At 37.2% G+C, this 27,703-nt stretch overlaps 1 protein-coding gene across 1 annotated transcript in view; it reads left to right on the forward strand.

The window, feature by feature from the left end:
• Window positions 1-26,891, forward strand: part of NELL2 (neural EGFL like 2) — a 375,472-nt gene extending 348,581 nt beyond the window's left edge. The window contains exons 18-21 of the mRNA XM_019934581.3: window positions 5,625-5,818; window positions 7,300-7,476; window positions 8,975-9,199; window positions 26,181-26,891. Of these exons, the coding sequence (XP_019790140.1) occupies window positions 5,625-5,818; window positions 7,300-7,476; window positions 8,975-9,199; window positions 26,181-26,231 (647 nt within the window). The 3' untranslated portion in view covers window positions 26,232-26,891. The remainder of the gene's footprint in view (window positions 1-5,624; window positions 5,819-7,299; window positions 7,477-8,974; window positions 9,200-26,180) is intronic.
• Window positions 26,892-27,703: the final 812 nt, after the last annotated feature.

Consider the following 27,703-nt stretch of genomic DNA (forward strand, 5'->3'; position numbering starts at 1 on the left):
TCCAAGTAATCCCAATTTGGCTTTGAACAATTCTCTAAATCTTGTATCGTAAAGAATGGGATACCCTGAGCAGCAAGTTGCTTTTGCCTAGGATCCAGTAATGGGTTTAGAGCTTGTAACAACTTGTTTAAATTAAACATTCCAATATTAGCCTGATATCCTATTTTTATCTTCTTTCATCATCAGATGTGTTTGGTACAAAATCTGGATTATAGGCCTCCATAAAATCAAATGGACCATAGTCAATTGTAATGGATAACAAACTGAAGTTATCAGTATTACAAACACCATGTGCAAAACCAACAGACATCCACAAGGCAATAAGCTGTGCTGTCTCAGACACCACAGTAGAAAAAAGAAAATCCAAATATCTGTTAGGTTCCTTGACATCTACTGAGGGGAAGAGTTCCTGTATGATGAAGTCTAGTAACATCCTTAGTAAATCCAATTCACCATAATGAGCCAAAATTTCTAACGATCCAATTCTAAACCATGATTTTGCAACACGCAGCACTACCACACCTCGTTCTTTCACAACGTTTCCATTGTAGAATTGATCTCTCCATACTGCATCATCACTTACAACCAGACTTGCAGCTCTGCTAGTGGGAATTCTGAGATAGTACATAGCCTCACTACACAAAAATTCTCTCATGGAGGAACGAAGCACAGCTCTGCCATCGCCGTTTTGGGAGTATGGGGTTTTTCCTGAGCCTTTTAATTGGAGCTCCCACTTTTCACCCTGCCTGTTCATGTAAATTCCAGTAAGATGGGCTCTTCCATCGCCGAGCTGATCTGCCCATATCCCAAACTGGTGGCCCCCATATCTGTGAGCCAGTGGAATGGATCCAAGTACTATCTTTTCTTCACTTACAAGCTGGATAAAATCATCTGTTTCTGAGACAGATAAATCAAGGTCCAAAATATCTTCTAGCACTTGCTTTGAAACTGCTACAAGATGTACTCTTGATTTGAAAGGAGTGGGGAAGGCAATTGAAAAAACACAGTTTTTCACTTTACGCACATCATTTTCTTTAACAGGATCAATTGGCAACACAGCTATAAGGTTTTCAGAGGAGAGCGTCCAAAAGTCGAGAGACGAGGCTAATCTAACTTCTCTTTCACAATAGCCCTGCTCGGGGTTTAACTTGTTACTGTAAAGATGCGAAAGACTGGCACTTCCTTCAAGGCTAGGTCGCCATAAGGAGCTGACGACGGCGTGGCAGTTAACACCCGAGAGAAGCAGCCGCGGAAACTGGAGCCTCCGCATTAGGCAGCAAAACGGGAACCCGATCCTTTGCGTCCTACTTCTGCCTAAATACGCAGGAGAGTTCGTGATTGTTCGTCGGGCACCCTGGGGCGTTTCTAGATGACAGCCGGTCTAACACGGGTGCATTTTTGCGGAGATTGCCGGAGGCACCGGCTGGGCAGGGTTGGGGGAGGCCGCTCCCCAGGAGGAAGATCACGCTGGTTTCTCCCGAGCCAGCGGTGGGTGGGCGGGGTTACGAGGGGGTCCAGCCACCGCACCACCGCTCAGCTCCCTGCAGCCGCTCCTCCTCCTGCCAGGCGGGAAGCGCCCTCGGGAGGTCTGTTTTTTATGTTTTTTCCCCTGTAACTGATTTCTAACCTCATAGCGTTGTGGTCAAAAAAGATGCTTGATATGATTTCAATTTTCTTAAGTTTACTGAGGCTTGATTTGTAACCCAAGATGTGATCTATCCTGGAGAATGTTCCGTGCGCACTTGAGAAGAAAGTGTAATCTGCTGTTTTTGGATGGACTGTCCTATAAATATCAGTTAAATCTATCTGGTCTACTGTGTCATTTAAAGCTTGTGTTTCCTTATTAATTTTCTGTTTGGATGATCTGTCCATTGGTGTAAGTGAGGTGTTAAAGTCCCCCACTATTATTGTGTTACTGTCGATTTCCTCTTATATAGCTGTTAGCAGTTGCCTTATGTATTGAGGTGCTCCTATGTCGGGTGTATATATATTTACAATTGTTATATCTTCTTCTTGGATCGATCCCTTGATCATTATGCAGTGTCCTTCTTTGTCTCTTGTAACATTCCTTATTTTAAAGTCTATTTTATGTGATATGAGTATTGCTACTCCAGCTTTCTTTTGATTTCCATTTGCATGGAATATCTTTTTCCATTCCCTCAATTTCAGTCTGTATGTGTCCCTAGGTCTGAAGTGGGTCTCTTGTACACAGCATATATATACATCTTGTTTTTGTATCCATTCAGTGAGCCTGTGTGTTTTAGTTGGAGCATTTAATCTATTCACATTTAAGGCAATTATCGATATGTATGTTCCTATTACCATTTTCTTAATTGTTTTGGGTTTGTTTTTGTAGGTCCTTTTCTTCCCTTGTGTTTCCCACTTAGAGAAGTTCCTTTAGCGTTTGTTGTAGGGCTGGTTTGGTGGTGCTGAATCTCTTAGCTTTTGCTTGTCTGTAAAGCATTTGATTTCTCCATCAAATCTGAATGAGAGCCTTGCTGGGTAGTGTAATCTTGGCTGTAGGTTCTTCCCTTTCATCAGTTTAAATACATCGTGCCACTCCCTTCTGGCTTGTAGAGTTTCTGCTGAGAAATCAGCTGTTAACCTTATGGGAGTTCCCTTGTATGTTATTTGTCGTTTTTTCCTCGCTGCTTTCAATAATTTTCCTTTGTCTTTAATTTTTGCCAATTTGGTTACTATGTGTCTTGGCATTTTTCTCCTTGGGTTTATCCTGTATGGGACTCTCTACACTTCCTGGACTTGGGTGGCTCTTTCCTTTCCCATGTTAGGGAAGTTTTTGAGTATAATCTCTTCAAATATTTTCTCTGTTCCTTTCTCTCTCTCTTCTCCTTCTGGGACCCCTATAATGCGAATGTTGTTGTATTTAATGTTGTCCCAGAGGTCTCTTAGGCTGTCTTCATTTCTTTTCATTCTTTTCTCTTTATTCTGTTCCACAGCAGTGAATTCCACCATTCTGTCTTCCAGGTCACTTTTCCGTTCCTTTGACTCAGTTATTCTGCTATTGATTCCTTCTAGTGTATTTTTCTTTTCAGTTATTGTTATTGTTCATCTCTGTTTGTTTGTTCTTTAATTCTTGTAGGTCTTTGTTAGACATTTCTTGCATCTTCTCTATCTTTGCGTCCATTCTTTTTCCGAGGTACTGGATCATCTTTCCTATCATTATTCTGAATTCTGTTTTTGGAAGGTTGCTTTTCTCCACTTCATTTAGTTGTTTTTCTTGGTTTTTATCTTGTTCCTTCATCTGGTACATAGCCCTCTGCCTTTTCATCTTGTCTATCTTTCTGTGAATGTGGTTTTTGTTCCACAGGCGGCAGGATTTTAGTTCTTCTTGCTTCTGCTGTCTCAGTATTTTCAAAGTTGGAATTTCTGTATACTATAGTAGGTTTTTCAAAGTAGAATATATACTCTTTATGTATATATTATGTATATAATGCAGGAATCTTATATTTTGATAAAACTATATGTAAAAATGAATTCCAAAATTCTATACTATCATTCAATTGAGAATAGTTTCTGCCCTGGGAAACCCAGTATAGATAACAAGCAGGAAAGTTAAGTTCAAATTAGTTCAAATCTCATAGGATAGCAAAAGGTAATAGTCCATTATGATGTTTTTGCCTATATATTTCTCCAGGCATGACAAGTACATGCCAACCATTGTCGTAAGCAACTTTTTATTCTATTTCTTCATTGTTAATGTACTTTATTTAAGGTTACATATGTTCTTTGTACCTATATATCTTCTTTTCTTTGTCTTCTGCATCAAATCCAAGGACACTGTCTGCCTTTAACCAAACAAACAAAGAAACCTGTTAGCAGAGCTTTTATTTTAAATGTAAGGCAAAATGAAATGATTGTAAAAATCCAGCCATTGCCATTAACAGAATAGTGTCCTTATATTAGTGGATATTTAAAGGGTTAAATATATAAAATATATATATACAAATATAGTGGATATTAAAAGGGTAGTAAGAGGTATTTGTAAAGATTGTGATCAAAGAGACCAAACAACTATGGTTAATATTTTCCTTGCTTACCATAATTGGTAATTACAAAAATACTTAATGGGAGACAAATATCAACTCATCAGAGATACCTTATTATTTGGATTAGACCAAATATAGACGTGTTTTATAAAAATCATTTCTATTACCAAGAGAAAATTTTTTTCTGATCTGATATACATGTATGCATACATATATATATATATATATATATAAATGTATTTTTAAAAATTTTAATATATCCTCATGCTGGCTAAGAGTTATTTTTTTGATCATAGTTTTTAATTATAAGCAGTATTATCCTTGACAAATCAAGCTATAATAAAGTTTACTGTAGTTATAATAGAAACCTTTTCAGCTGTCATCTCAGTTCATTGGTTTTATTGATATGGGAACTAATAAAAATCAAAGTACGTAGAGAGAAGTAATCATGTAACTTATTTTCAGGAAAACATATATGACAGAATTTAAGTATTTAAGAATTTAAATGTGGCTAAAGTATAATCTTGGCCAGTGCATGTCCCCAACAATGTTGAAATCAAACCATTTAAGGAAGATAGTTACTATACTGTCTAATTTTGAAGGGAAATCAGTGTACGGTTCTTCTAGTTAAAAGCTATATATTCCACCTTCTCTCTAACCCACTTTTCCTGCTGTGAGTTAATTCTTTATTTCTTGACCTTTACTCAGATGAAAAAGGAAATAACTCCTTACTGCCACTCGTACAATATCCCTGAAATGTATTTTGGCTTGTGACCTTTAAATGGTGTGGATAAATAAAATGAATCCCATATCTTCATATGGACCTGATCTGGGGGTCAACATATGTTTGCTTTTCATCTGTATGAAAATGCTTTGATTGTGATTGCCATGGAATAGGTGAGGTCAGGTGAAGAATGGGAAGCTGCCAACTGAGGCAGGAGATGAAACTATCTGAAATGGGAAAGTTAAGAACTGGGGGATTCTTTGTGCGAGAGATGGTAATTGCTTATGGTCACTTGCCCTTCCATGGGTGAGAGGCAGGGTGTAAGGACAGTGTGAAAATGCCTGGACTGTTAAGGGAAGAACACCTGGGCAGTACACTGGAAAGAGCTTGCATATGGGTGACACAGCTGTGAGAACAGGGCTTGAAACTGAATAAAAATGCCTCAGGTCTTCCATGACATTTCATTTCCCACTAAGAAAGGATTTTCTGTAAGCACCATTTTAACACTGAGGATGATTTCCTCAATTTAAAAAAAATAGGCACTTTTAGAATTTCCACTGCCAAACTGTTTGTGTTTGAAACATTGAGTCCTATTTGTAACTTTCAAAAAAATATAAATGTTTCATAAAGCCTAATGGTATTTACAGAGATATAAAAGTTAAAAATCTAGCCAAGGTTATTTGGTGTTTGAAACTAAGCATGATAATATTTTTGTGTGAAATCCCTAGATCATTATCATTGCTTTAGTCAGCATTAATAGGAAATGCATGCCAGTAAGATGAAAATTAATTTCCAGTTGAATGCTTTATGTCAGGAGACAACTTACCTGACTGCAGTTGTTTGAAACGGAGCATATTCTAAGCACATTGCCTGCTGCCTTTTCTTGGCTGTAGATATTGACGAGTGTGGGACCGGGAGGCACAGCTGTGCCAATGATACCATTTGCTTTAACTTGGATGGTGGATATGATTGCCGATGTCCTCATGGAAAGAATTGCACAGGGGACTGCATCCATGATGGAAAAGTTAAGCACAATGGTCAGATTTGGGTGTTGGAAAATGACAGGTGCTCTGTGTGCTCGTGTCAGGTTAGTATAAACAAAACATTGTAACCATTTTTATCGAGGTGTAATTTGCATATATTTCAAGTGTACAGCTTGATGAACTTAGACAAATGCATAGTCCATTTAACCATCACTCAATTAATATAACAGAACATTTTTACCTACCCAAAATGTTGCCTCAGTCCTTTCTTAGTCCCATAGCCCTAGCCTCAAACAAACACTGCTTCTAGTTTCTATAGATTAGATTTGTATTTTCTAGAGCCTCATATAAATGGAATCATATAACACAGTTGGCTTTCTGTATCTGCAGGGTCTCCATCCATGGATTCAACCAACTGTGGATTAAAAATATTTGCGAAAAAAAATTCCAGAAAGTTCCAAAAAAGCAAAACTTTAATTTCCCCCACACCGGCAACTGTTTACATAATATTTACATTGTATTAGATGTTATAAGTAATCTAGAGATAATTTAAAGTAAACGGGAGGGTGTGCATAGGTTATGTGCAAATACTATGCCATTTAATATAAGGGACTTGAGCATCCACGGATTTTGGTACCCACGATACCAAGGGAAGACTGTCCATACTCTTTTGTGTCTGACTCCTTTCTCTCAGCATTATGTTTTGACATTCCTTTATATTCATTACACGTATCAGTAACCATTCCTTTTTATTACTGAATAGTATTCCATTGTATGGAAGTACCACAATGTATTTATTCATATGGTAAAATTTTGTTTCTAACTATGCTAATGTTTCTATAGTCACAATATCATATTTGAATGAATGCATAAATGAAACCATAATGAATATGCTGTGGCCTGTAAGTGAAAAATATCTATTTGGGTTATATTTCAGTTTTAGAGGGGTGTTCTATTATATATACCCAGTTGATAATAGACATTTGAATTACAGTTAAATGAATAATACCAAGGACTCAACTATTAAAGAAATTGATAACAGCGTGTACAAATCATAAGGTTAAAATATTCTAGAAACTTAATAATATGTAAAACTTGTTGACTAGCTACCAAATATAAACATATAAGCCCTCACACAAAACAAAATTTAGTTAGTATTCAAATTACTATATTAATAAACAAGTAAATGTATATTTATATATACATACACAATTTATTTACACATAAGAGCCATGCAGTGGTTATCATTTTAACTGGTTAGTTCTGAAAATTTTCTTTCCAGTCAAGTCATTTAAAGAGTAATGTGTGGAAAGAAAATTGGAAGTTCTCCAGCTTAAGTAATTTCTGGGTGTTAGCTACAAAATGGAATTTTAAAGAAAATCAGTTATATTGGGTAAACAGTGTGAGTTAGCTCAACTTCCAGATCAACATCTGAGATTATAGATATAGCATGTAATATATATAAAATGTATATATGTGTGTGTGTATACACATGTACACACACACAGGTACACACATACATATGATGTTAGTATATTGAGAAGTGGAGGTTTTTGGTAACTGCTTTTTTCCCCTTGTCATACAGAATGGATTTGTAATGTGTCGACGGATGGTCTGTGACTGTGAGAATCCCACGGTTGATCTTTTCTGCTGCCCCGAATGTGACCCAAGGCTGAGCAGTCAGTGCCTCCAACAAAATGGGGAAACCTTGTACAACAGTGGTGACACCTGGGTCCAGAATTGCCAACAGTGCCGCTGCTTGGTAAGTTCAGCTACGTGAAATTCAGGGGAACGTTTAAACCCAGAATTGAAATCGTAAAACAACCTTGCCCTGCCCCCCTGCACCGATATTTGGTACCTGGCCATAGTGTTGGGAGTTACAAAAAGTGAACCTGGTTAGGATGATAAGGTGATGGTTATGCATTCAGGGCCTGAGCAGGAATATCTGGGGGTAGATGTGGTACACCATGTCATGTCAGGCTTTCAGGACTATCTCCAGAGCTCAAAAGAAGAAAAGGCTCTCCTGGCTTCTCAGCTTAGGTTTACTTAGAGACAGTTATGAACAGAATAATGGCATTCAAAAAAAATCACTTTTTCCAGTAGACCTTTTGTTAATCCATTTCTATCAATTATGCTTAGATGTAAGAAAACAAAAACAAAACAACACTTTTTTTTCTTTCTAAAGATTGTTACTGTCAATGCTGTTCTGGTGGGCACCCTGTTTTACACATAATTTGGATATGCAATAGATACTAGAATCTTAGAATCGAATGTATATATTTATGAAACTTCTACTGGAAACAATAGGTTAAAAAGAAAATGAAGACTTGATAAAGAAAATGAAGACTTGATAAGGAAAATACCAATCATTTTTTCATTTAACCAAATTTCTTGTTTCTTTCTAGTGGTGTAAATAAAAAGGAAAATTGGTCTATATGTCTTTATAGAAGAAAGTTTCACAGATGCTACTTTTAAAGTTAGGACTAGTTTCCTTTCTATTTGTGTGAAGATATTTTTAAGGCAATGCTTTTTTGTTGCTTCCTTTTTATACTTTCAACCCCAAAATCAATTGAAAGAGCAAGGTCAGTTTCTGTACCTGAAGGCTGCTTTCATCTCCAAGACCCTGAGACTCAGAATTATGAAAAAAATAGGAAACAGGTGGGAACTAAATTTTAAAAAGATCCAATTCACACAATTTTCTCATGTGGAATAAAAAAGACTGAAATCAGCTCCTAGTTTCGTTTTGTTTTTTCCAAAGTCCCTACACTGAGGAACGTATAAATGAACAAAGAAAAACTGTCAAATTTCCTTCATATTTCAGTTTACTTTCTTGTCAGTGGACAAAACTTTGTTTTTGCAGAAGGGAATAAATGAGAAGGTGGGGGAAAAAATCGTAAAAATGAGAAAAGCATCTCATAGGCAGAAACTAAAAACCTCTTCTGTAGTAAACAATTCTCCTTTGTCATGGGAAAGAGAAGGGCATGCAAATTTGTTTGTTTTAAGAGAAAGAGTTTTTGCTTTCCTTTATTGTTGTTCTTGTTTAACCCCTGAAGACTGTTTTATAATCCATCTGCAGTATAGGTCTCATCTCTCTGATAGGGATTTTGTGGATTCCCTGCAAGATTCATAGCTGTGAAGGTCTGAGTATAAATGTCCATCAATAAATTGAGTATTCGGTAAATACTGCTCTCTCCCTCCTCACCTCCCTCCACGCCCTCCCTCCCCCTCCCTTTGCCCTTGTTCATCTGCTTTCCTTATAGCAAGGGGAAGTTGACTGTTGGCCCCTGCCTTGCCCAGAGGTGGAGTGTGAATTCAGCGTCCTCCTAGAGAATGAGTGCTGCCCGCGCTGTGTCACCGACCCTTGCCAGGCCGACACCATCCGTAATGACATCACCAAAACTTGCCTGGACGAGATGAATGTGGTTCGCTTCACTGGGTCCTCTTGGATCAAACATGGCACTGAGTGTACTCTCTGCCAGTGCAAGGTAAAGCCCATTCATTATATTCAAGTGGGGAGCACTTGGCCAGCTGCACCCAGGATTCACAGACACTAATGTGCTTAACCTGGCCAATGGGAAGCATCTTCTTTCCTATTTACTGTTCAAACAGAGATGGGAGCAGGGCCACTCAGCTTTATTAGTGCCAAGGCTCACTGTCCTGTGCATCCTCTAATGCATATTCAGGGAGAAGCAGGTGCTTGGTCAGAAACCAGAATGATGGGTTACTAATATCACCAAAACAGAAAGAACCTACGTAAATTGCCCTAAAGCATCTAACTGTACACATCTTAAAAAAAAATAGTACAACACCAAACTTCATGTTTCTTTCATGATAGAAGACAATATTATTTTATTGATTTTTATCTAGTCCTTTTATGAGATAAGATATATCAGCAAAGTGAACATATTACGTTTTCCAAAGTGAAAATCAATATGGCAAAAATGGGCATATTTCTTGGTTTGTGGTGGTGAGTTACATTGATTTGAAAAATTTAAGATCTGTTGTTTACCATATTTTATTCCTACGGCTGGAGAAAAAATCATTATAAAGATTTTTCTTTTTATTCTCATAGGAAAATAGAGCATTGTGCCTTTTACTTCACTGAGAATAGAAATACTGGTAATGTAGACAGAGTATATAGAATTCACAGATGGTGACAACGTTGAAAGCATTAGAATCAACACTAGAACTAAGTAAATAATCTGGAAAGCTTAACAAGAAGAAAGCAAAGATGTCAGATTTTTCCCACCATAGCACAGCCAAATATCTATAACTGCTCTGGTTCTTTAAGTGAGCATTTCCATTTAAATTTTTTTTTTCAATAGAGCAATTTCATTCAGATTCATGTAGTACAAATTTCTTACTAGAGTGGCTTGATGTAACAGGACAAAGAAATGTGAAATGCTTTAAGTTTTGAGATGCTATTATCTATTTCAAACCAAAATTTCTAGCTCTTTCAATTAATGCATTTGTCAATCAAGCACAGCTTTTCGGGGAACATTTAATGCAGTTTTCTAAAAGTGCATTAGCACATTTGGAAGTTACTTTTACTACTAAAAGTTACTAATAATGTATATGCAGTGCTGCTTTAATATACATTTTTTTAAATAGATCTTTACTGGAGTATAATTGCTTCACAATACTGTGTTACTTTCTGTTGTACACCAAAGTGAATCAGCCACATGCATACATATGTCCCCATATCCCCTCCCTCTTGAGCCTCCCTCCCACCCTCTCTATATACATTTGATATGAGTACATTTGAGTACATTTAATGGTGCATTATCTAGAAACTTCAGCATTCATGACCAGTAAGGAAATACTTTCTGACATTTAATTACCAAATAGAGTCGAGTCTCTTTACACTCTTAATCTGTTAGATTATTGTTCTGAGCAATGACAACAAATACATATACCGGGTGATAGAATGTAAAACACCAGATATAGCTCAGACAGATACTTCCAACAAAAGAAAGATGCATTCAGTAATAGGCAGAAAAACATTAGAGTGTTTTCTGGGGAAAAGAGTGTGAATGAGCTTGTCATTCACCACCTTACAAACAACTACTAGGATTTTTTGGCTCATGGTAGAAATATAGTCCAGAAAGTATATTTTGACATTAAATTCATTTCTTGTCAGATAAGTGCCGATTCTCAGAGGTTACTATTTGATGCCATTTCCCTCTTCCCTTCTTATTAACTATGAGTTATAAGAATATCCTCAATGTTACCAAATGAATCCCTAATACTCATCTTATTATGTTTATTTTGTGCTATTTTAAAAATGAAACTTATGCCAAACAAGCTTGAGAGATTTCATTGGAGGTGAGCATCCTTTACAATTTGGTGCTTTCAGAGCCCCGTTTCCGCTTATCATCTCCCCATCCTACCACTTCTGAGTTATTTGTTTTAGTCAATAAATACAAATTATGTGGGGTATTGTGCCAGAACCAGGGTAGAATGATAAGCAAAAATGGGTACTACAATCATTCCTGGAAATTTTTGCCCAGCAGCTTCTAGAGCTCTGCTGTCCAGTACAGTAGCCAGTAACCACACATGGCTATTTAAATTCATTGAAATTAAGTTAAAAATCCAATCCTCAGTCACACTAGCTACATTTCAAATGCTCACACATGCTAGTGGCTGTCATATTAGATAGCATATATAGAGAACCTTCCTATCATCGCAGAATATTGTATTCGAAAGCGCTGGCCTAGAGGTGAAGAATGTGGCATCTGGAATCAGGCTACCTGGATTGAAAGCCTGGTCAACCTCACTAGCAATGTCACCTCAAGGGATATTTATTAGTCTCTCTGTGGCTCCATCTTTCTCATCTAAAAATGGGAATACTAATAATACTTACCTAGGAATAATCATAGTACCTACTTGAGAAAGTTGCTGTAAGAATTAAGTGAGAAGATCCATACAAAGTTTCCGACACATTTCATATGCATTCAGAGTAAGCACTCGATAAATGTTGACTATTATTATTGTAGGTAGTGGAGTATAGAAACATTAATTAAGTCATGAAACAGGTAAAGACAACATTACAAACTCTGATGGATGCTCTAAAGGAAAGTTGCACTGTGCTAAGAGGCTGTACAACGCATGAACCAGTTTTACTTCCTGAGGAATTAAGAGTTAGCTGGGAGAAATAGAGTTATGAGTTTCCCTTCCCTTTTTAAAGATCTCTTCAAATGTAATTTGCTTAGGTTAAAAAAAAATGTTTCCTCCACTCGGAAGTTGAATTCTTGCATCAAAAAAGAATTACTAATTTTGTCTTTCCTAAATCTAATAGAGACTACACACCCTTATGATGGGTCAGAGAGTTTTCAGGCAATTATGTTTTGAGCTCCAGACAATAAAGAGGGATGTACCCAGTTGAGAAATAAAGAGGGAGGAGGTATTAGAGAGTCATTCCCTTTAATAAATTATCACTGAGTGGGACACTTGGGAAATTGGAAACCGGAGGGCCACTTTTAACTCCTGGGGAGACTAGGTATAATACTGAGATAATTGAGGTATGGAAAAAAATAGTTTTATGTAGATGAAGCTCCTAACTTTCTAAATGTTGCCTTCATCTATTAGAAACCATAAACTTAAAGTTTGGAAAGTGGACATCTGTGCTAAAATTAGAATAGATAACTAAATTTATCTATGGAAAGAAATACCCCATTAATAAACAATATTATAATGAATACTTTAATATGTGATCAGGAGAGCTTTGCAAATCAAAACAGGAAGAAAGGATTATTCTATAAATACTGGAATGACTGGACAGCAGTTTGAAGGATGTAAGTTGTATATACTATTATATTATGTATCAAAACAAATTCCATGTGGAAAAAGTGATAAATATTAAAAATAAATCAAAGCAAAGATAAATAATCAAATATTTATCAAAATTCTTGAAGGAATATGCCTTTTCTAATTTAAAAGTGATAAAATCTACCTCAAAGAAAATTTAGAGCTTCTATAGATAAACAAAATTAGCAAAATAGATCACAACTAGACACTAAAAGATATTTTCAACAGACATGATTTCTTTATTAGATTAAAAATATACGAAAATTCATTTAAAAATACTTATTTCCCCATAAATAAATCAACAAAGGATGAATAAACAATTCACTAAAGAATACAGCTATCAAAAAAGAGGAAATCAATAGGATTTGAGAAGATGGTGGAAGAGTAAGAGGCGGAGATCACCTTCCTCCCCACAAATACTTCAGAAATACATCTACATGTGGAACAACTCCTACAGAACACCCACTGAACGCTGGCAGAAGACCTTCAGACCTCCCAAAAGGCAAGAAACTCCCCAGGTACCTGGGCAGGACAAAAGAAAAAACAGAGACAAAAGAATAGGGACGGGACCTGCACTAGTGGGAGGGAGCTGTGAAGGAGGAAAGGTTTCCACACACTAGGAAGCCCCTTCGTGGGCGGAGACTGTGGGTGGCAGAGGGGGGAAGCTTCAGAGCCGTGGAGGAGAGCACAGCAACAGGGGTGCAGAGGGCAAAGCAGAGAGATTCCCGCACAGAGGATCAGTGCGACCAGCACTCACCAGCCCAAGAGACTTGTCTGCTCACCCGCCGGGGTGGGTGGGGGCTGGGAGCTGAGGCTCAGGCTTCGGTCCGATCGCAGGGAGAGGACTGGCGACGTGAACACAACCTGAAGGGGTTAGTGCACCACAGCTAGCCGGGAGGGATTCTGGAAACAAGCCTGGACCTGCAGAAGAGGCAAGAAACTTTTTCTTGCCTCTTTGTTTCCTGGTGCGCAAGGAGAGGGGATTAAGAGTGCTGCTTAAAGGAGCTCCAGAGACAGGCGCGAGCCGTGGCTAACAGCGCGGACCCCAGAGACAGGCATGAGATGATAAGGCTGCTGCTGCGGCCACCAAGAAGCCTGTGTGTGAGCACAGGTCACTCTCCACACCTCCCTTCCGGGGAGCCTGTGCAGCCCGCCACTGCCAGGGTCCCGAGATCCAGGGACAACTTCTCCGGGAGAACGCATGGCACGCCTCAGGCTGTTGTAACATCATGCAGGCCTCTGCCACCGGGCTCGCCCCACATCCATACCCCTCCTCCCTCCCGGGCTGAGTGAGCCAGAGCCCCCGAAGCAGCTGCTCCTTTAACCCGGTCCTGTCTGAGCAAAGAACAGACACCCTCAGGCGACCTAACCGCAGAGGCGGGGCCAAATCCAAAGCTGAACCCTGGGAGCTGTGCGAACAAAGAAGAGAAAGGAAAATCTCTCCCAGCAGCCTCAGGAACAGTGGATTAAATCTCCACAATCAACTTGATGTACCCTGCATCTGTAGAATACCTGAATAGACAAAGAATCATTCCAAATTGAGGAGGTGGACTTTGAGAGCAAGATAGACTACTTTTTCCCTTTTTCCTCTTTTTGTGAGTGTGTATGTGTACGTTTCTGTGTGAGATTTTCTCTGTATAGCTTTGCTTTAACAATTTGTCCTAGGGTTCTGTCTGTCCATTTTTTTTTTTAAGTTTTAAAATTTTTTTCTTAATATTTTTTATTTTAATAACTTTATTTTATTTTATCTTACTTTATTTTATTTTATCCTCTTTCTTTCTTTCTTTCTATTTTTTCTCCCTTTTATTCTGAGCCGTGTGTAGGACAGGCTTTTCGTGCTCCAGCCAGATGTCAGGGCTGTGCCTCTGAGGTGGGAGAGCCAACTTCAAGACAGTGGTCCACAAGAGACCTCCCAGCTCCATATAATATCACACGGCAAAAATCTCCCAGAGATCTCCATCTCAACACCAGCACCCAGCTTCACTCAACGACCAGCAAGCTACAGTGCTGGACACCCTATGCCAAACAACTAGCAAGACAGGAACACAATCCCACCCATTAGCAGAGAGGCTGCCTAAAATCATAATAAGTCCACAGACACCCCAAAACACACCACCAGATGTGGTCCTGCCCACTAGAGAGACAAGATCCAGCATCATCCACCAGAATACAGGCACTAGTCCCCTCCACCTGGAAGCCTACACAACCCACTGAACCAACTTTAGCCACTGGAGACAGACATCAAAAACAACGGGAACTACGAACCTGCAGCCTGCAAAAAGGAGACCCCAAACACAGTAAGATAAGCAAAATGAGAAGACAGAAAAACACACAGCAGATGAAGGAGCAAGATAAAAATGCACCAGACCTAAAAAATGAAGAGGAAATAGGCAGTCTACCTGAAAAAGAATTCAGAATAATGATAGTAAAGATCCAAAATCTTGGAAATAAAATAGAGAAAATGCAAGAAACATTTAACAAGGATCTAGAAGAACTAAAGAGGAAACAAGCAACGATGAACAACACAATAAATGAAATTTAAAATACTCTAGAAGGGATCAATATCAGAATAACTGAGGCAGAAGAACGAATAAGTGACCTGGAGATAAAATAGTGGAAGTAACTACTGCAGAGCAGAATAAAGAAAAAAGAATGAAAAGAAATGAGGACAGTCTCAGAGACCTCTGGGACAACATTAAACACACCAACATTCGAATTATAGGGGTCCCAGAAGAAAAAGTGAAAAACAAAGGGTCTGAGAAAATATTTGAAGAGATTATAGTTGAAAACATCCCTAATATGGGAAAGGAAATAGTTAAGCAAGTCCAGGAAGCATAGAGAGTCCCATACAGGATAAATCCAAGGAGAAACATGCCAAGACACATAATAATCAAACTGTCAAAAATTAAATACAAAGAAAACATATTAAAAGCAGCAAGGGAAAAACAACAAATAACACACAAGGGAATCCCCATAAGGTTAACAGCTGATCTTTCAGCAGAAACTCTGCAAGTCAGAAAGGAGTGGCAGGACATATTTAAAGTGATGGAGAAAAATCTACAACCAAGATTTCTGTACCCAGCAAGGATCTCATTCAGATTTGATGGCGAAATTAAAACCATTACAGACAAGCAAAAGCTGAGAGAGTTCAGAACCACCAAATCATCTTTACAACAAATGCTAAAGGAACTTCTCTAGGCAGGAAACACAAGAGAAGGAAAAGACCTACCATAACACACCCGAAACAATTAAGAAAATGGGAATAGGGACATACATATCGATAATTATGTTCAATGTAAATGGATTAAATGCTCCAACCAAAAGACACAGACGGGCTGAATGAATACAAAAACAAGAACCGTATATATGCTGTCTACAAGAGACCCACTTCAGACCTAGGGACACATACAGACTGAAAGTTAGGGGATGGAAAAACATATTCCATGCAAATGGAAATCAGAAGAAAGCTGGAGTAGCAATTCTCATATCAGACAAAATAGACTTTAAGATAAAGACTATTACAAGAGACAAAGAAGGACACTACATAATGATCAAGGGATCGATCCAAGAAAAAGGTATAACAATTGTAAATATTTATGCACGCAATGTAGGAGCACCTCAATACATAAGGCAAATACTAAGAGCCATAAAGAGGAAATCAACAGTAACACAATCATAGTAGGGGACTTTAACACCCCACTTTCACCAATGGACAGATCATCCAAAATGAAAGTAAATAAGGAAACACAAGCTTTAAATGATACATTAAACAAGATGGACTTAATTGATATTTATGAGACACTCCATCCAAAAACAACAGAATACACATTTTTCTCAAGTGCTCATGGAACATTCTCCAGGATACATCATATCTTGGGTCACAAATCTAGCCTTGGTAATATTAAAAAAATTGAAATCGTATCAAGTATCTTTTCCGACCACAACGCTGTAAGACTAGATTTCAATTACAGGAAAAGATCTGTAAAAAATACAAACACATAGAGGCTAAACAATACACTACTTAATAACGAAGTGATCACTGAATAAACCAAAGAGGAAATCAAAAAATATCTAGAAACAAATGACTATGGAGACACAACGACCCAAAACCTATGGGATGCAGCAAAAGTAGTTGTAAGAGGGAAGTTCATAGCAATACAATCCTACCTTAAGAAACAGGAAACATCTCAAATAAACAACCTAACCTTATACCTAAAGAAATTAGATAAAGAGGAACAAAAAAACCCCCAAAGTTAGCAGAAGGAAAGAAATCATAAAGATCAGATCAGAAATAAATGAAAAAGAAATGAAGGAAATGATAGCAAAGATCAATAAAACTAAAAGCTGGTTCTTTGAGAAGATAAACAGAATTGATTAGCCAGACTCATCAAGAAAAAGAGGGAGAAAACTCAAATCAATAGAATTAGAAATGAAAAAGAGGAAGTAACAACTAACACTGCAGGAATAAAAGGGGCATGAGAGATTACTACAAGCAACTCTATGCCAATAAAATGGACAACCTGGAAGAAATGGACAAATTCATAGAAATGCACAACCTACTGAGACTGAACCAGGAAGAAATAGAAAATATAAACAGACCAATCACAGCACTGAAATTGAAACTCAGATTAAAAATCTTCCAACAAACAAAAGCCCAGGACCAGATGGCTTCACAGGTGAATTCTATCAAACATTTACAGAAGAGCTAACATCTATCCTTCTCAAATTCTTCCAAAACATAGCAGAGGGAGGAACACTCCCACACTCATTCTACGAGGCCACCATTATCCTGATACCAAAACCAGACAAAGATGTCACAAAGAAAGAAAACTACAGGCCAGTATCACTGATGAACATAGATGCAAAAATCCTCAACAAAATACTAGCAAACAGAATCCAACAGCACATTAAAAGGATCATGCACCATGATCAAGTGGGATTTATCCCAGTAATGCAAGGATTCTTCAATATACGCAAATCAATCAATGTGATACACCATATTAACAAATTGAAGAATAAAAACCATATGATCATCTCAATAGATGCAGAGAAAGCTTTCAACAAAATTCAACACCCATTTATGATAAAAACCCTCCAGAAAGTAGGCATAGAGGGAACTTTCCTCAACATAATAAAGGCCATATACGACAAACCCACAGCCAAGATCATCCTCAATGGTGAAAAACTGAAACCATTTCCACTAAGATCAGGAACAAGATAAGGTTGCTCACTCTCACCACTATTATTCAACATAGTTTGGAAGTTTTAGCCATAGCAATCAGAGAAGAAAAAGAAATAAAAGGAATCCAAATCGGAAAAGAAGAAGTAAAGCTGTCACTGTTTGCAGGTGACATGATACTATACATAGAGAATCCTAAAGATGCTACCAGAAAGCTGCTAGAGCTAATCAATGAATTTGTAGCAGGATGCAAAATTAATGCACAGAAATCTCTGGCATTCTTACACACTATTGATGAAAAATCTGAAAGTGAAATTAAGAAAACACTCCCATTTACCATTGCAACAAAAAGAATAAAATATCTAGGTATAAGCCTACCTAAGGAGACAAAAGACCTGTATGCAGAAAATTATAAGACACTGATGAAAGAAATTAAAGATGATACAAATAGATGGAGAGATATACCATGTTCTTGGATTGGAAGAACCAACATTGTGAAAATGACTCTACTACCCAAAGCAATGTACAGATTCAATGCAATCCCTATCTAACTACCACTGGCATTTTTCACAGAACTAGAACAAAAAATTTCACAATCTGTATGGAAAAACAAAAGACCCTGAATAGCCAAAGCAATCTTGAGAACAAAAAATGGAGCTGGGGTTATCAGGCTCCCTGACTTCAGGCTATACTACAAAGCAACAGTAATCAAGACAGTATGGTACTGGCACAAAAACAGAAATATAGATCAATGGAACAGGATAGGAAGCTCAGAGATAAATCCACGCACATATGGTTACCTTATCTTTGATAAAGGAGGCAAGAATATACAGTGGAGAAAAGACAGCCTCTTCAATAAGTGTTGCTGGGAAAACTGGACAGGTACATGTAAAAGTATGAAATTAGAACACTCTCTAACACCATACACAAAAATAAACTCAAAATGGATTAAAGACCTAAATGTAAGGCCAGACACAATCAAACTCTTAGAGGAAAACATAGGCAGAACACTCTGACATAAATCACAGCAAGATCCTTTTTGACCGACTTCCTAGAGAAATAGAAATAAAAACAAAAATAAACAAATGGGACCTAATGAATCCTAAAAGCTTTTGCACAGCAAAGGAAACCATAAACAGGACCAAAAGACAGCCCTCAGAATGGGAGAAAATATTTGCAAATGAAGCAACTGACAAAGGTTTAATCTCGAAAATTTACAAGCATCTCATGCAGCTCAATATCAAAAAGACAAATATCCCAATCCAAAAATGGGCAGAAGACTTAAATAGACATTTCTCCAGAGAAGATATACAGATTGCCAACAAACACATGAAAGAATGCTCAATATCATTAATCATTATAGAAATGCAAATCAAAACTACAATGAGGTATCATTTCACACCGGTCAGAATGGCCATCATGAAAAAATCTAGAAACAATAAATGCTGGAGAGGGTGTGTAGGAAAGGGAACACTTTTGCACTGTTGTTGGGAATGTAGATTGATACAGCCACTATGGAGAACAGTATGGAGGTTCCTTAAAAAACTACAAATAGAACTCCCATACGACCCAGCAATCCCACTACTGGGCATATACCCTGAGAAAACCATAATTCAAAAAGAGTCATGTACCAAAATGTTCATTGCAGCTCTATTTACAATAGCCAGGACATGGAAGCAACCTAAGTGTCCATCAACAGATGAATGGATAAAGAAGATGTGGCACATATATAAAATGGAATATTACTCAGCCATAAAAAGAAACAAAATTGAGTTATTTGTAGTGAGGTGGATGGACCTAGAGTCTGTCATACAGAGTGAAGTAACTCAGAAAGAGAAAAACAAATACCGTATGCTAACACATATATATGGAATCTAAGAAAAAAAAAGTCGTGAAGAACCTAGGGGTCAGACGGGAATAAAGACACAGTCCTACTAGAGCATGGACCTGAGGATATGGGGAGCGGGAAGGGTAAGCTGTGACAAAGTGAGAGAGTGTCATGGCCATATATACACTACCAAACGTAAAATAGATAGCTAGTGGGACGTTGCTGCATAGCACAGGGAGATTAGCTAGGTGGTTTGTGACCACCTAGAGGGGTGGGATAGGGAGGGTGGGAGGGAGGGAGATGCAAAAGGGAAGAGATATGGGAACATATGTATATGTATAACTGATTCACTTTGTTATAAAGCAGAAACTAACACACCTTTGTAAAGCAATTATACTCCAATAAAGATGTTAAAAAAATAAAAAAATAGACATAGACTGTCATGTAATACTGCAAAAAAAAGAGGAAATCAGTGTTTTAAATTATTGACACTTAAATATAAACTAAATTATTATTTTCACATACTACGGTAAAAAATTATTTCACCATAATTTCCAATGCTGACAGAGGTGTACTGGAATTGTAATTCTTATGCAATGTTAGTGACATTGAAAATTACATGTCAGGAACCAGACATACATCTCCTTGCCCACTCCCTGTCCCCACAAAAATGTCCAGAAGATCCCACTAATCCTGGGTCTGAGAATCCAACCTAAAGAAATAATCTAAAATATGGAGCAAACTATATGCATCGTAATATTAACCTCAACATTAATTGCCACGCAGAATCAAGGAAGAAATCAAAATATCCAACAAATGAAAAATGGGTTAAATAAATTATGGTAACTCTGTAACATATAACATATCATAATTATATAATATGTAATTATATGATTGCATTATTCAATTATTCATGTACTAACAATGCTTATAATAAAAATCAAGATAAAAATACTATGTGTGATTACATATGCACTTTGATTACAAGAAGGTTGAAAATAAAGGAATATGAAGTGAATTCTATTAGGACATACTAAAATATTCATAATAGTGGGATTTTAAATTATTAATTTTTATATAGATTATTTATAGCCACATATTATATATGAATATGTAATTACATATATTTATTATATCTATAGTATGTGTAGTTTATAAACATATTAATATATTAATACCATATAGTGATTGATAAGTAAATAATAAATATATTGAATATAAATAAGAGTAAAATATATATTATATATGTCATATATAAACATTTTACTGAAAGCTAAAAGTCAGCTGTCTTCTAATCTTAATGTTATAGAGTTTACCATGCAAAGAGTGATGATGACTTCTTTGCCAGTAAATATAGCCAAAAATAACAAGGTGTTAAGGAAAGTTACTGTGTTACTACATAAAAATAGATGTTATAATTAGTTATGACAGTAGGTGATTACTATTCATAGCAACCTGACTGAGTTTCAGTGGGTCACTTTTTATTCTAGTTTTTATCAAGGTAATGTTTGTTAAGGTGAAATGCATAGTTATTTTGTATATAATTTTATAAGTTTGGTGAATCAAAATACAGAATATTTCCAGCAATCTAGCAAGTACCCTTTTGTCCCCTTCCAGATAATATCTACTTCTCATAGGAAACCTCAATTTTATTTCAGTATAGCAAATTTATTTTCCTATTTAAAAATTTCATATAAATGGATCGCACAGTATGTATTCTTTTATATCTAATGGTGAATTGACCAGTTTATCATTATGTAATGTCCCTCCTTATCTCTAGCAAGGCTTCTAGACTTGATGTCAATTTTGACTGGTACTTTGTTTTTTTTTTAATATTCATTCATTTATTTAGTTGAACCGGGTCTTAGTTGCAGTCGGCGGGCTCCTTAATTGCGGCTTGCCAGCTCATTAGTTGCAACACATGGGCTCCTTAGTTGTGGCAGGCAGCCTCCTTAGTTGTGGCATGCAAACTCTTAGTTGCAGCATGCATGTGGGATCTAGTTCCTTCACCAGGGATCAAACCCAGGCCCACTGCATTGGGATCATGGAGCCTTATCCACTGCACCACCAGGGAAGTCCATTGTCTGGTACTTTTGTAGCCACACAGTATATTGTTTTGATTCATCCACTTTCAACCTATCTATGGTTTTATATTTAAAGTGCATTTTTTATAGATAATGTATAAATAGTTCTTACTTTTTTATCCAGTGTGACAATCTCTGGCTTTTAATTGAAGTGTTAGTCCATTTAGTATTGTTTTTGATGTTGGTGGATTTTGGCCCACCATTTTGCCATTTGTTTTCTACTTGTTCCATCTATTTTTTGTATTCTTAATCATCTATTCCTTCCTTCTTTTTATTTGTTAATATTTTTAATGTTATTCAATTTTACTTGTTCTTTTGAATTCTTAACTATAACTCTTTATGATTGTTTTAGTTGTTGGTATAGGAGTTGTAACATATATCATTCATTTATTACAGTATAATAAGATTTAATATTATACTAATTCATATAAAATGTAAGAACTTTGGAATAATATAATCCCATTCCCCTAACCTTTGCACTATAATAATCATATATTTATAACTATGTATACTATAAACTAAAAATCTGTATTACTATCAATATTTTTGCTTTAATAAGTCAAATATCTTTGAAGCAAATTAATAGAAGAAGAATGCTATATTTTAATTTTATATTTATTTCATATTTATATTTATCCTCATATTTACCATTTCTTGTGCTCTTCATTTCTTCTCACACATGTTAATCTCCATCTAGTGTTATTTCCCTTTATCTTGAATAACTTCCTTTAGCATTTTCCATATTGCAGATATACTGGCCACAAATTCTCTCAACTTACATTTATTTGAAAATGTCTTTATTTTTGAAGGATATTCAACTAAATATAGAATTCAGGATTGACAGATTTGTCCCAGCACTTAAAAGTGGTACTCTACTGTTTTCTAGTTTCTACTATTTCTGATAAGGATTCAGCTATCATTTGTACTTTTGTTCCCTTATATGTAATATGTCTTTTTTTTCTCCTCTGTCTCCTTTCATGATTCTTTCTTTATCTTTGGTTTTTAGAGTTTTGACTATGATGCACTTAAGTATTTTTTTTTTTTTTTGTCCTCTTTGGTATTTGCTGGGCTTTTTGAGTATCTAAGTAGATTTTTTTCACCAAATTTGAGAAAAATTTGGCCATTGTTTCTTCAGATATTTGGTCTGCCACATTATTTCCCTCCTATTCTTCTGCGACTCTAATTACACATGTGTTATATGGTTTAATATTATCCTGAAGGTCACTGAGGTTCTATTTTTATTTCGATCACATTCTCTTTTTTTTAAAGATTGGATAATTTCTATTTTTTTAATTTATTGACTATTTCTTCTGCCATCTCTAATCTGCTGTTAAACCCATCCAATGAATTTTTCATTTCGAATATTGCACTTTTCAGTTCCAGAATTTTTTTTTTTTTTTTTTTTTTGCGGTACGCGGGCCTCTCACTGCTGCGGCCTCTCCTGTTGCGGAGCACAGGCTCCGGACGCACAGGCCCAGTGGCCATGGCTCACGGGCCCAGCCGTTCCACGGCATGTGGGATCTTCCCGGACCAGGGCACGAACCTGTGTCCCCTGCGTCGGCAGGCGGACTCTCAACCACTGCGCCACCAGGGAAGCCCCAGAATTTTTATTTAATTCTATTTATAGTTTCATTTCTCTGCTGTAACTTACCATGTTTTATCATTCATTATGACCATCTTTTTTTTACATCTTTGTACGTATTAGTAATAGCTACTTTCTAGTCTTTACCATCTGGATTAACTTTGAGTCATTTCTATTCACTAGTTTTTCTCTTGGTGAGGAGTCACTTTTTTCTGCTTTTCTTCACATGTCTAGTAATATTTATGGTTTACTGGATATTGTGGATAATACATAGTATAGACCCTACATTCTGTTAGCTTCTTCTGAAGACTATTTTTGTTCTAGCAGATTGCAAATTACTGGCCAGTCATCTTGCAGTTGGAAAGGCTGGGCTTTACATTGGTTAGGTGGGTCTATTCCAGGTGTACCCTTAGTTTTCGGGTGAATCTCTTAATCTTGAGACATCATTTTCTTCCTAATCATGGCCCTTTTGGGCTTTCAATGGAAAGCCTGAATTTTTTATCTGTCCCTTCTAACTTGGCAGGACATAGATTTTAAACCCACAGTGAGCAGCATCTGAAATATCTGCTCAAATCTTTCAAACTTCAAGCTGTGACTCTCTGATTGTCTCTTTAGAGTCTCCTCTGCAATTCAAAGACCCGCCACAGATTTGAGGGGAATTGACATGCTGATTCACTCCCTCCTTTCTAGACATTTCCTCCTGAATTTCCAGCCACTCTGGCAGCCCAACAGAGCCCTAAATGTTGTCCTCTGACACGTGGGCCCTATCAGATTGTGGCTTTCTGCTTAAGTTATACTTATCCTAAGCATCACAGACTAGGAGTGCCCTAAGGGAAAATGCCAATTAAAAATGAATCTCAAACAGTACATCTTCCTTCTTTTAAAGATTGAAACTCCTCCAGTGTCTACCTGCTTTTAGTCACTCTCCATTGCTTTAAATAGTTTTTATATTTTTTCCAAACTTTATAGTTATCCATAGGAGGGATAGTCAGTCGATAGTCTTAAAAGTAACTCTGCCATTACTGAAACAGGAACCCCAGTGGAATATTTTATCAATCTTTCTTGTATGAGCTATGTTTCCCTAATTGGGGAGCTTCCAATGACATGCTCTATGGAGCATTTATGTTGCTATAGCAGAATTGATATGGAATGAGAAAAACACTACTGGAAGACTTGCAAAATATACCTTCTCTTCCTAAAACATACTCATACTCCAAACATTCCCTAACTCTCTTTCTGCTCAAAATCCATACAATTTGAGAAACTGATATTCTCAGGAACTGGTACACCCCTCCCTTCATTGGGTCAATGGATTGGGAAAGATCATGTGACCAGGTTATGGCCAGAAAACCTCTGCCTCTGAGCGTAATGACAAAGCTTTAAAATGCAGCTAGAGATCCAAGAGATGGATGTCACCTTCGTTTGCTGTCAGAATAAGAACTCTGCTTAATAACAATTTAAAAAGAAAGAGGATTAAGTTAAATTGATAACACTCTTCTTGGATATAGACTGGCTTTTCCCTCATTTGGTAAGCTTCAACAAAGGCTAAAGTACCAAAGTCCTTTCTTAAGTTTTATCTTACATGAACAGACCCTTTTGGTTTTATCATATTAAGGTCTGATACATTTTCAATCATCTAAAGTCAATTATCTGAGAGAATATATCTAATAGAAGATGAGTTTTAGAGTCAGGCTAACCTGAATTTTAATCCCAGCTGTACCATTATATTAGCTTTGTGATTTGGGCCATGATATTTAAGCTTTCTGATCTTCAGTTTCTGAACCTAAAAAAACATGACTATTAATAGTGATCCTACTGGGAATGCTCTGAGGTTGAAATTAGATAATGTATTTAAAGTGCCTGGCAAAGTATCTGACACAGAGTACGCACTCAAAAAGTAGAAGGGTATTATCATCTTATGATTGTGGTAACAATACTAACATTTTCATTATTAGCTAGCCAGTGGAAGAAAGAGCGCAAGGATTCAAAAGAACAAGATACAGATTTTTTTCCTCTCTGTAATACACCATACTCTTTTGGTACTTTGTTATAAAAACTAATTATGGGGGCTTCCCTGGTGGCGCAGTGGTTGAGAGTCCACCTGCCGATGCAGGGGACACGGGTTCGTGCCCCGGTCCGGGAAGATTCCACATGCCGCGGAGCGGCTGGGCCCGTGAGCCATGGCCACTGAGCCTGCGTGTCCGGATCCTGTGCTCTGCAATGGGAAAGGCCACAACGGTGAGAGGCCTGCGTACCGCAAAAAAAAAAACACAAAAAACCTAATTATGCATATCTGGCTCTTTCTTGACTATTTTTCCTGCCTCACCTCTACACTGTTTTCTTCACCAACTTAAAATTCTCACCCAGACCAAACCTTTTTAGGTTTCTTAAGTACGCAAAACTCTTTTCACTTGAAAGCCTTTTATTCATTCTGTTCCCTGGCTCTTGGCCTACCTTTTCACAGATCTGTCTTGAGGTCTTGGTTTAAACATCACTTCTACAGAGAAGTCTACTCTGGCCACCCAGTCTAAGTAGCCAGACATTTATTAATCTCATGACATCACCTAGTTTGTTTCTTTTCTAGCACTTTTCACAATTTTTGATTATACATTTGCTTGTTAATTCCCCCCCACAAAACTATAAGCCTTGTCCTATGAGGGTAGTGACCATATCTGCTTTATTCATTCATCAGCATATCTCGGGCTCAATTTAGTCAATGCTTATTTTGTGAATGGGCAAACCAAACAACAAATGTGAGCTAAGAGAGTGCCATGGGGTAAATAAAGTTGGCTTATGATTTGCCGCAAATAACTGGCCATAGTTTGTTCTGCAACAGTAGAGGCATGAAAAGTGATTGAGCCATTGAACTTTCAGGGGCACATAAATAACAAATAAACCATTCAGTTATGTTATGTGTACCAATCGATGAGTATTGACTAATGGCTTAAAAAGTAATACCATGCTTTTTTTCCCCTCTCTTCTCTAGAATGGCCACATCTGTTGCTCAGTGGATCCACAGTGCCTTCAGGAACTGTGAAGTTAACTGTCTCACTGGAAATTTCTGTTTAAAGAATGTTCTTTCATTAAAAAGACCAAAAAAAAAAAAATTGAAGTGGATGATTTGTGGGCAGCTAAGTGCAGCATTGTTAATAGCTGAGTAAACTTTCAATTATGAAATTTGTGGAGCTTGAGAAAACCACAAAAGGAAACTTCTTGGGGCAAAACTAGACCAGAATTCCACCTCAACTGCGTCTGATGTTGGCATGTAGAAGAATGCGTGTGAAATACACACCATGACATCACGACCTCTGGATGTAAAGCCTGAGCTTACGGGAGCTTCGGAAGCCTCTAGCTTCACTGGTGCAGAAAATTTTCCTCTAGATCAGAATCTTCACAAATCAGTTCAGTTCTTCACTGCAAAAAATAAAATGTAAGGCAGTGAACGAATTCTGTTTTCCGAAGCAAAGCAAAGAAGCTATAACATGTTATCTGTACAGTATACACTCTGAGAAGAAATCTGAAACGAGTTATTGTCATGATAAAAATAACGCACAGGCATGGTTACTTAATATTTTCTAACAAGAGATGTCATCCTTATTTCATTGTTTTACTGCACTTAATATTATTTGGTTGAATTTGTTAAGTATAAGCTCGTTCTTGTGTAAAATTAAATAAATATTTCTCTTACCTTATAACATGTCCAAGTGTCTGCATAATGTGTTCCTTTTCCCCCACAGATGCCTCAGTATACAAACTGCTTTCTAGTTCCGCTGATGAGAAACTCCCACCATGCTATTCCCAAACTGAAAGGTGATTTTCACTCCATTTCATGCCGAAGTGGCGGGGAGGTGGGTGATGGATACCTTTGTTCTGCCTCTCTGGATCCTCTCAGTCATCTTTTACCCTGCCTCATATCCTGGGGGCTGACCTGTATACGTTGTATTAGTAGGTTCTCTTGTCCTCTGGATTCTGATTCGGTTTGACCAGTGGTGACCACCGGCAGGGTATCAGAAAGAGGACGTTTGGATATTTATTCTGCTGGCTCCTTTCCTGCCAGGTTACTACCATGATTAGCTGTGTCACTTACTGAAGGTGACATCTCCTGACAGGTGACCCTCTCTGTTAAGCTACCCCCTCCAGTTTTTGATAACTTCTATTTGCTTCTTCTGGCTTAGAGATAATAACAACTCTGGCTGCTTTGTCCTTTCAGGTACCTGATCGATTTCTTGTTGTTTTCCCTATCTCCTATTGCATCTTTATAAATCGTCCCTTTGTTAAACTGTCTTTAATTAGCCAGCTCGAGTGTGACATCTGTTTCCTGTCAGGACTTTGATATACATAAGTAGGGTAGTATGTGAGGGTTGGGAATATCTTCAAGAATTGGTCCTTCACAATTTGATATAAAAATTTAAAGAATCCCAGTCTTAGAAGGCATTATGATATTACATGTTAAAATTTTTGATGCACTAGAATCTCAGGAGGAAAAAAATTAACTTACTGATGCCCAAT

Source organism: Tursiops truncatus, chromosome 11, assembly GCF_011762595.2.
Source record: "Tursiops truncatus isolate mTurTru1 chromosome 11, mTurTru1.mat.Y, whole genome shotgun sequence".
Classification (NCBI taxonomy): Eukaryota; Metazoa; Chordata; class Mammalia; order Artiodactyla; family Delphinidae; genus Tursiops; species Tursiops truncatus.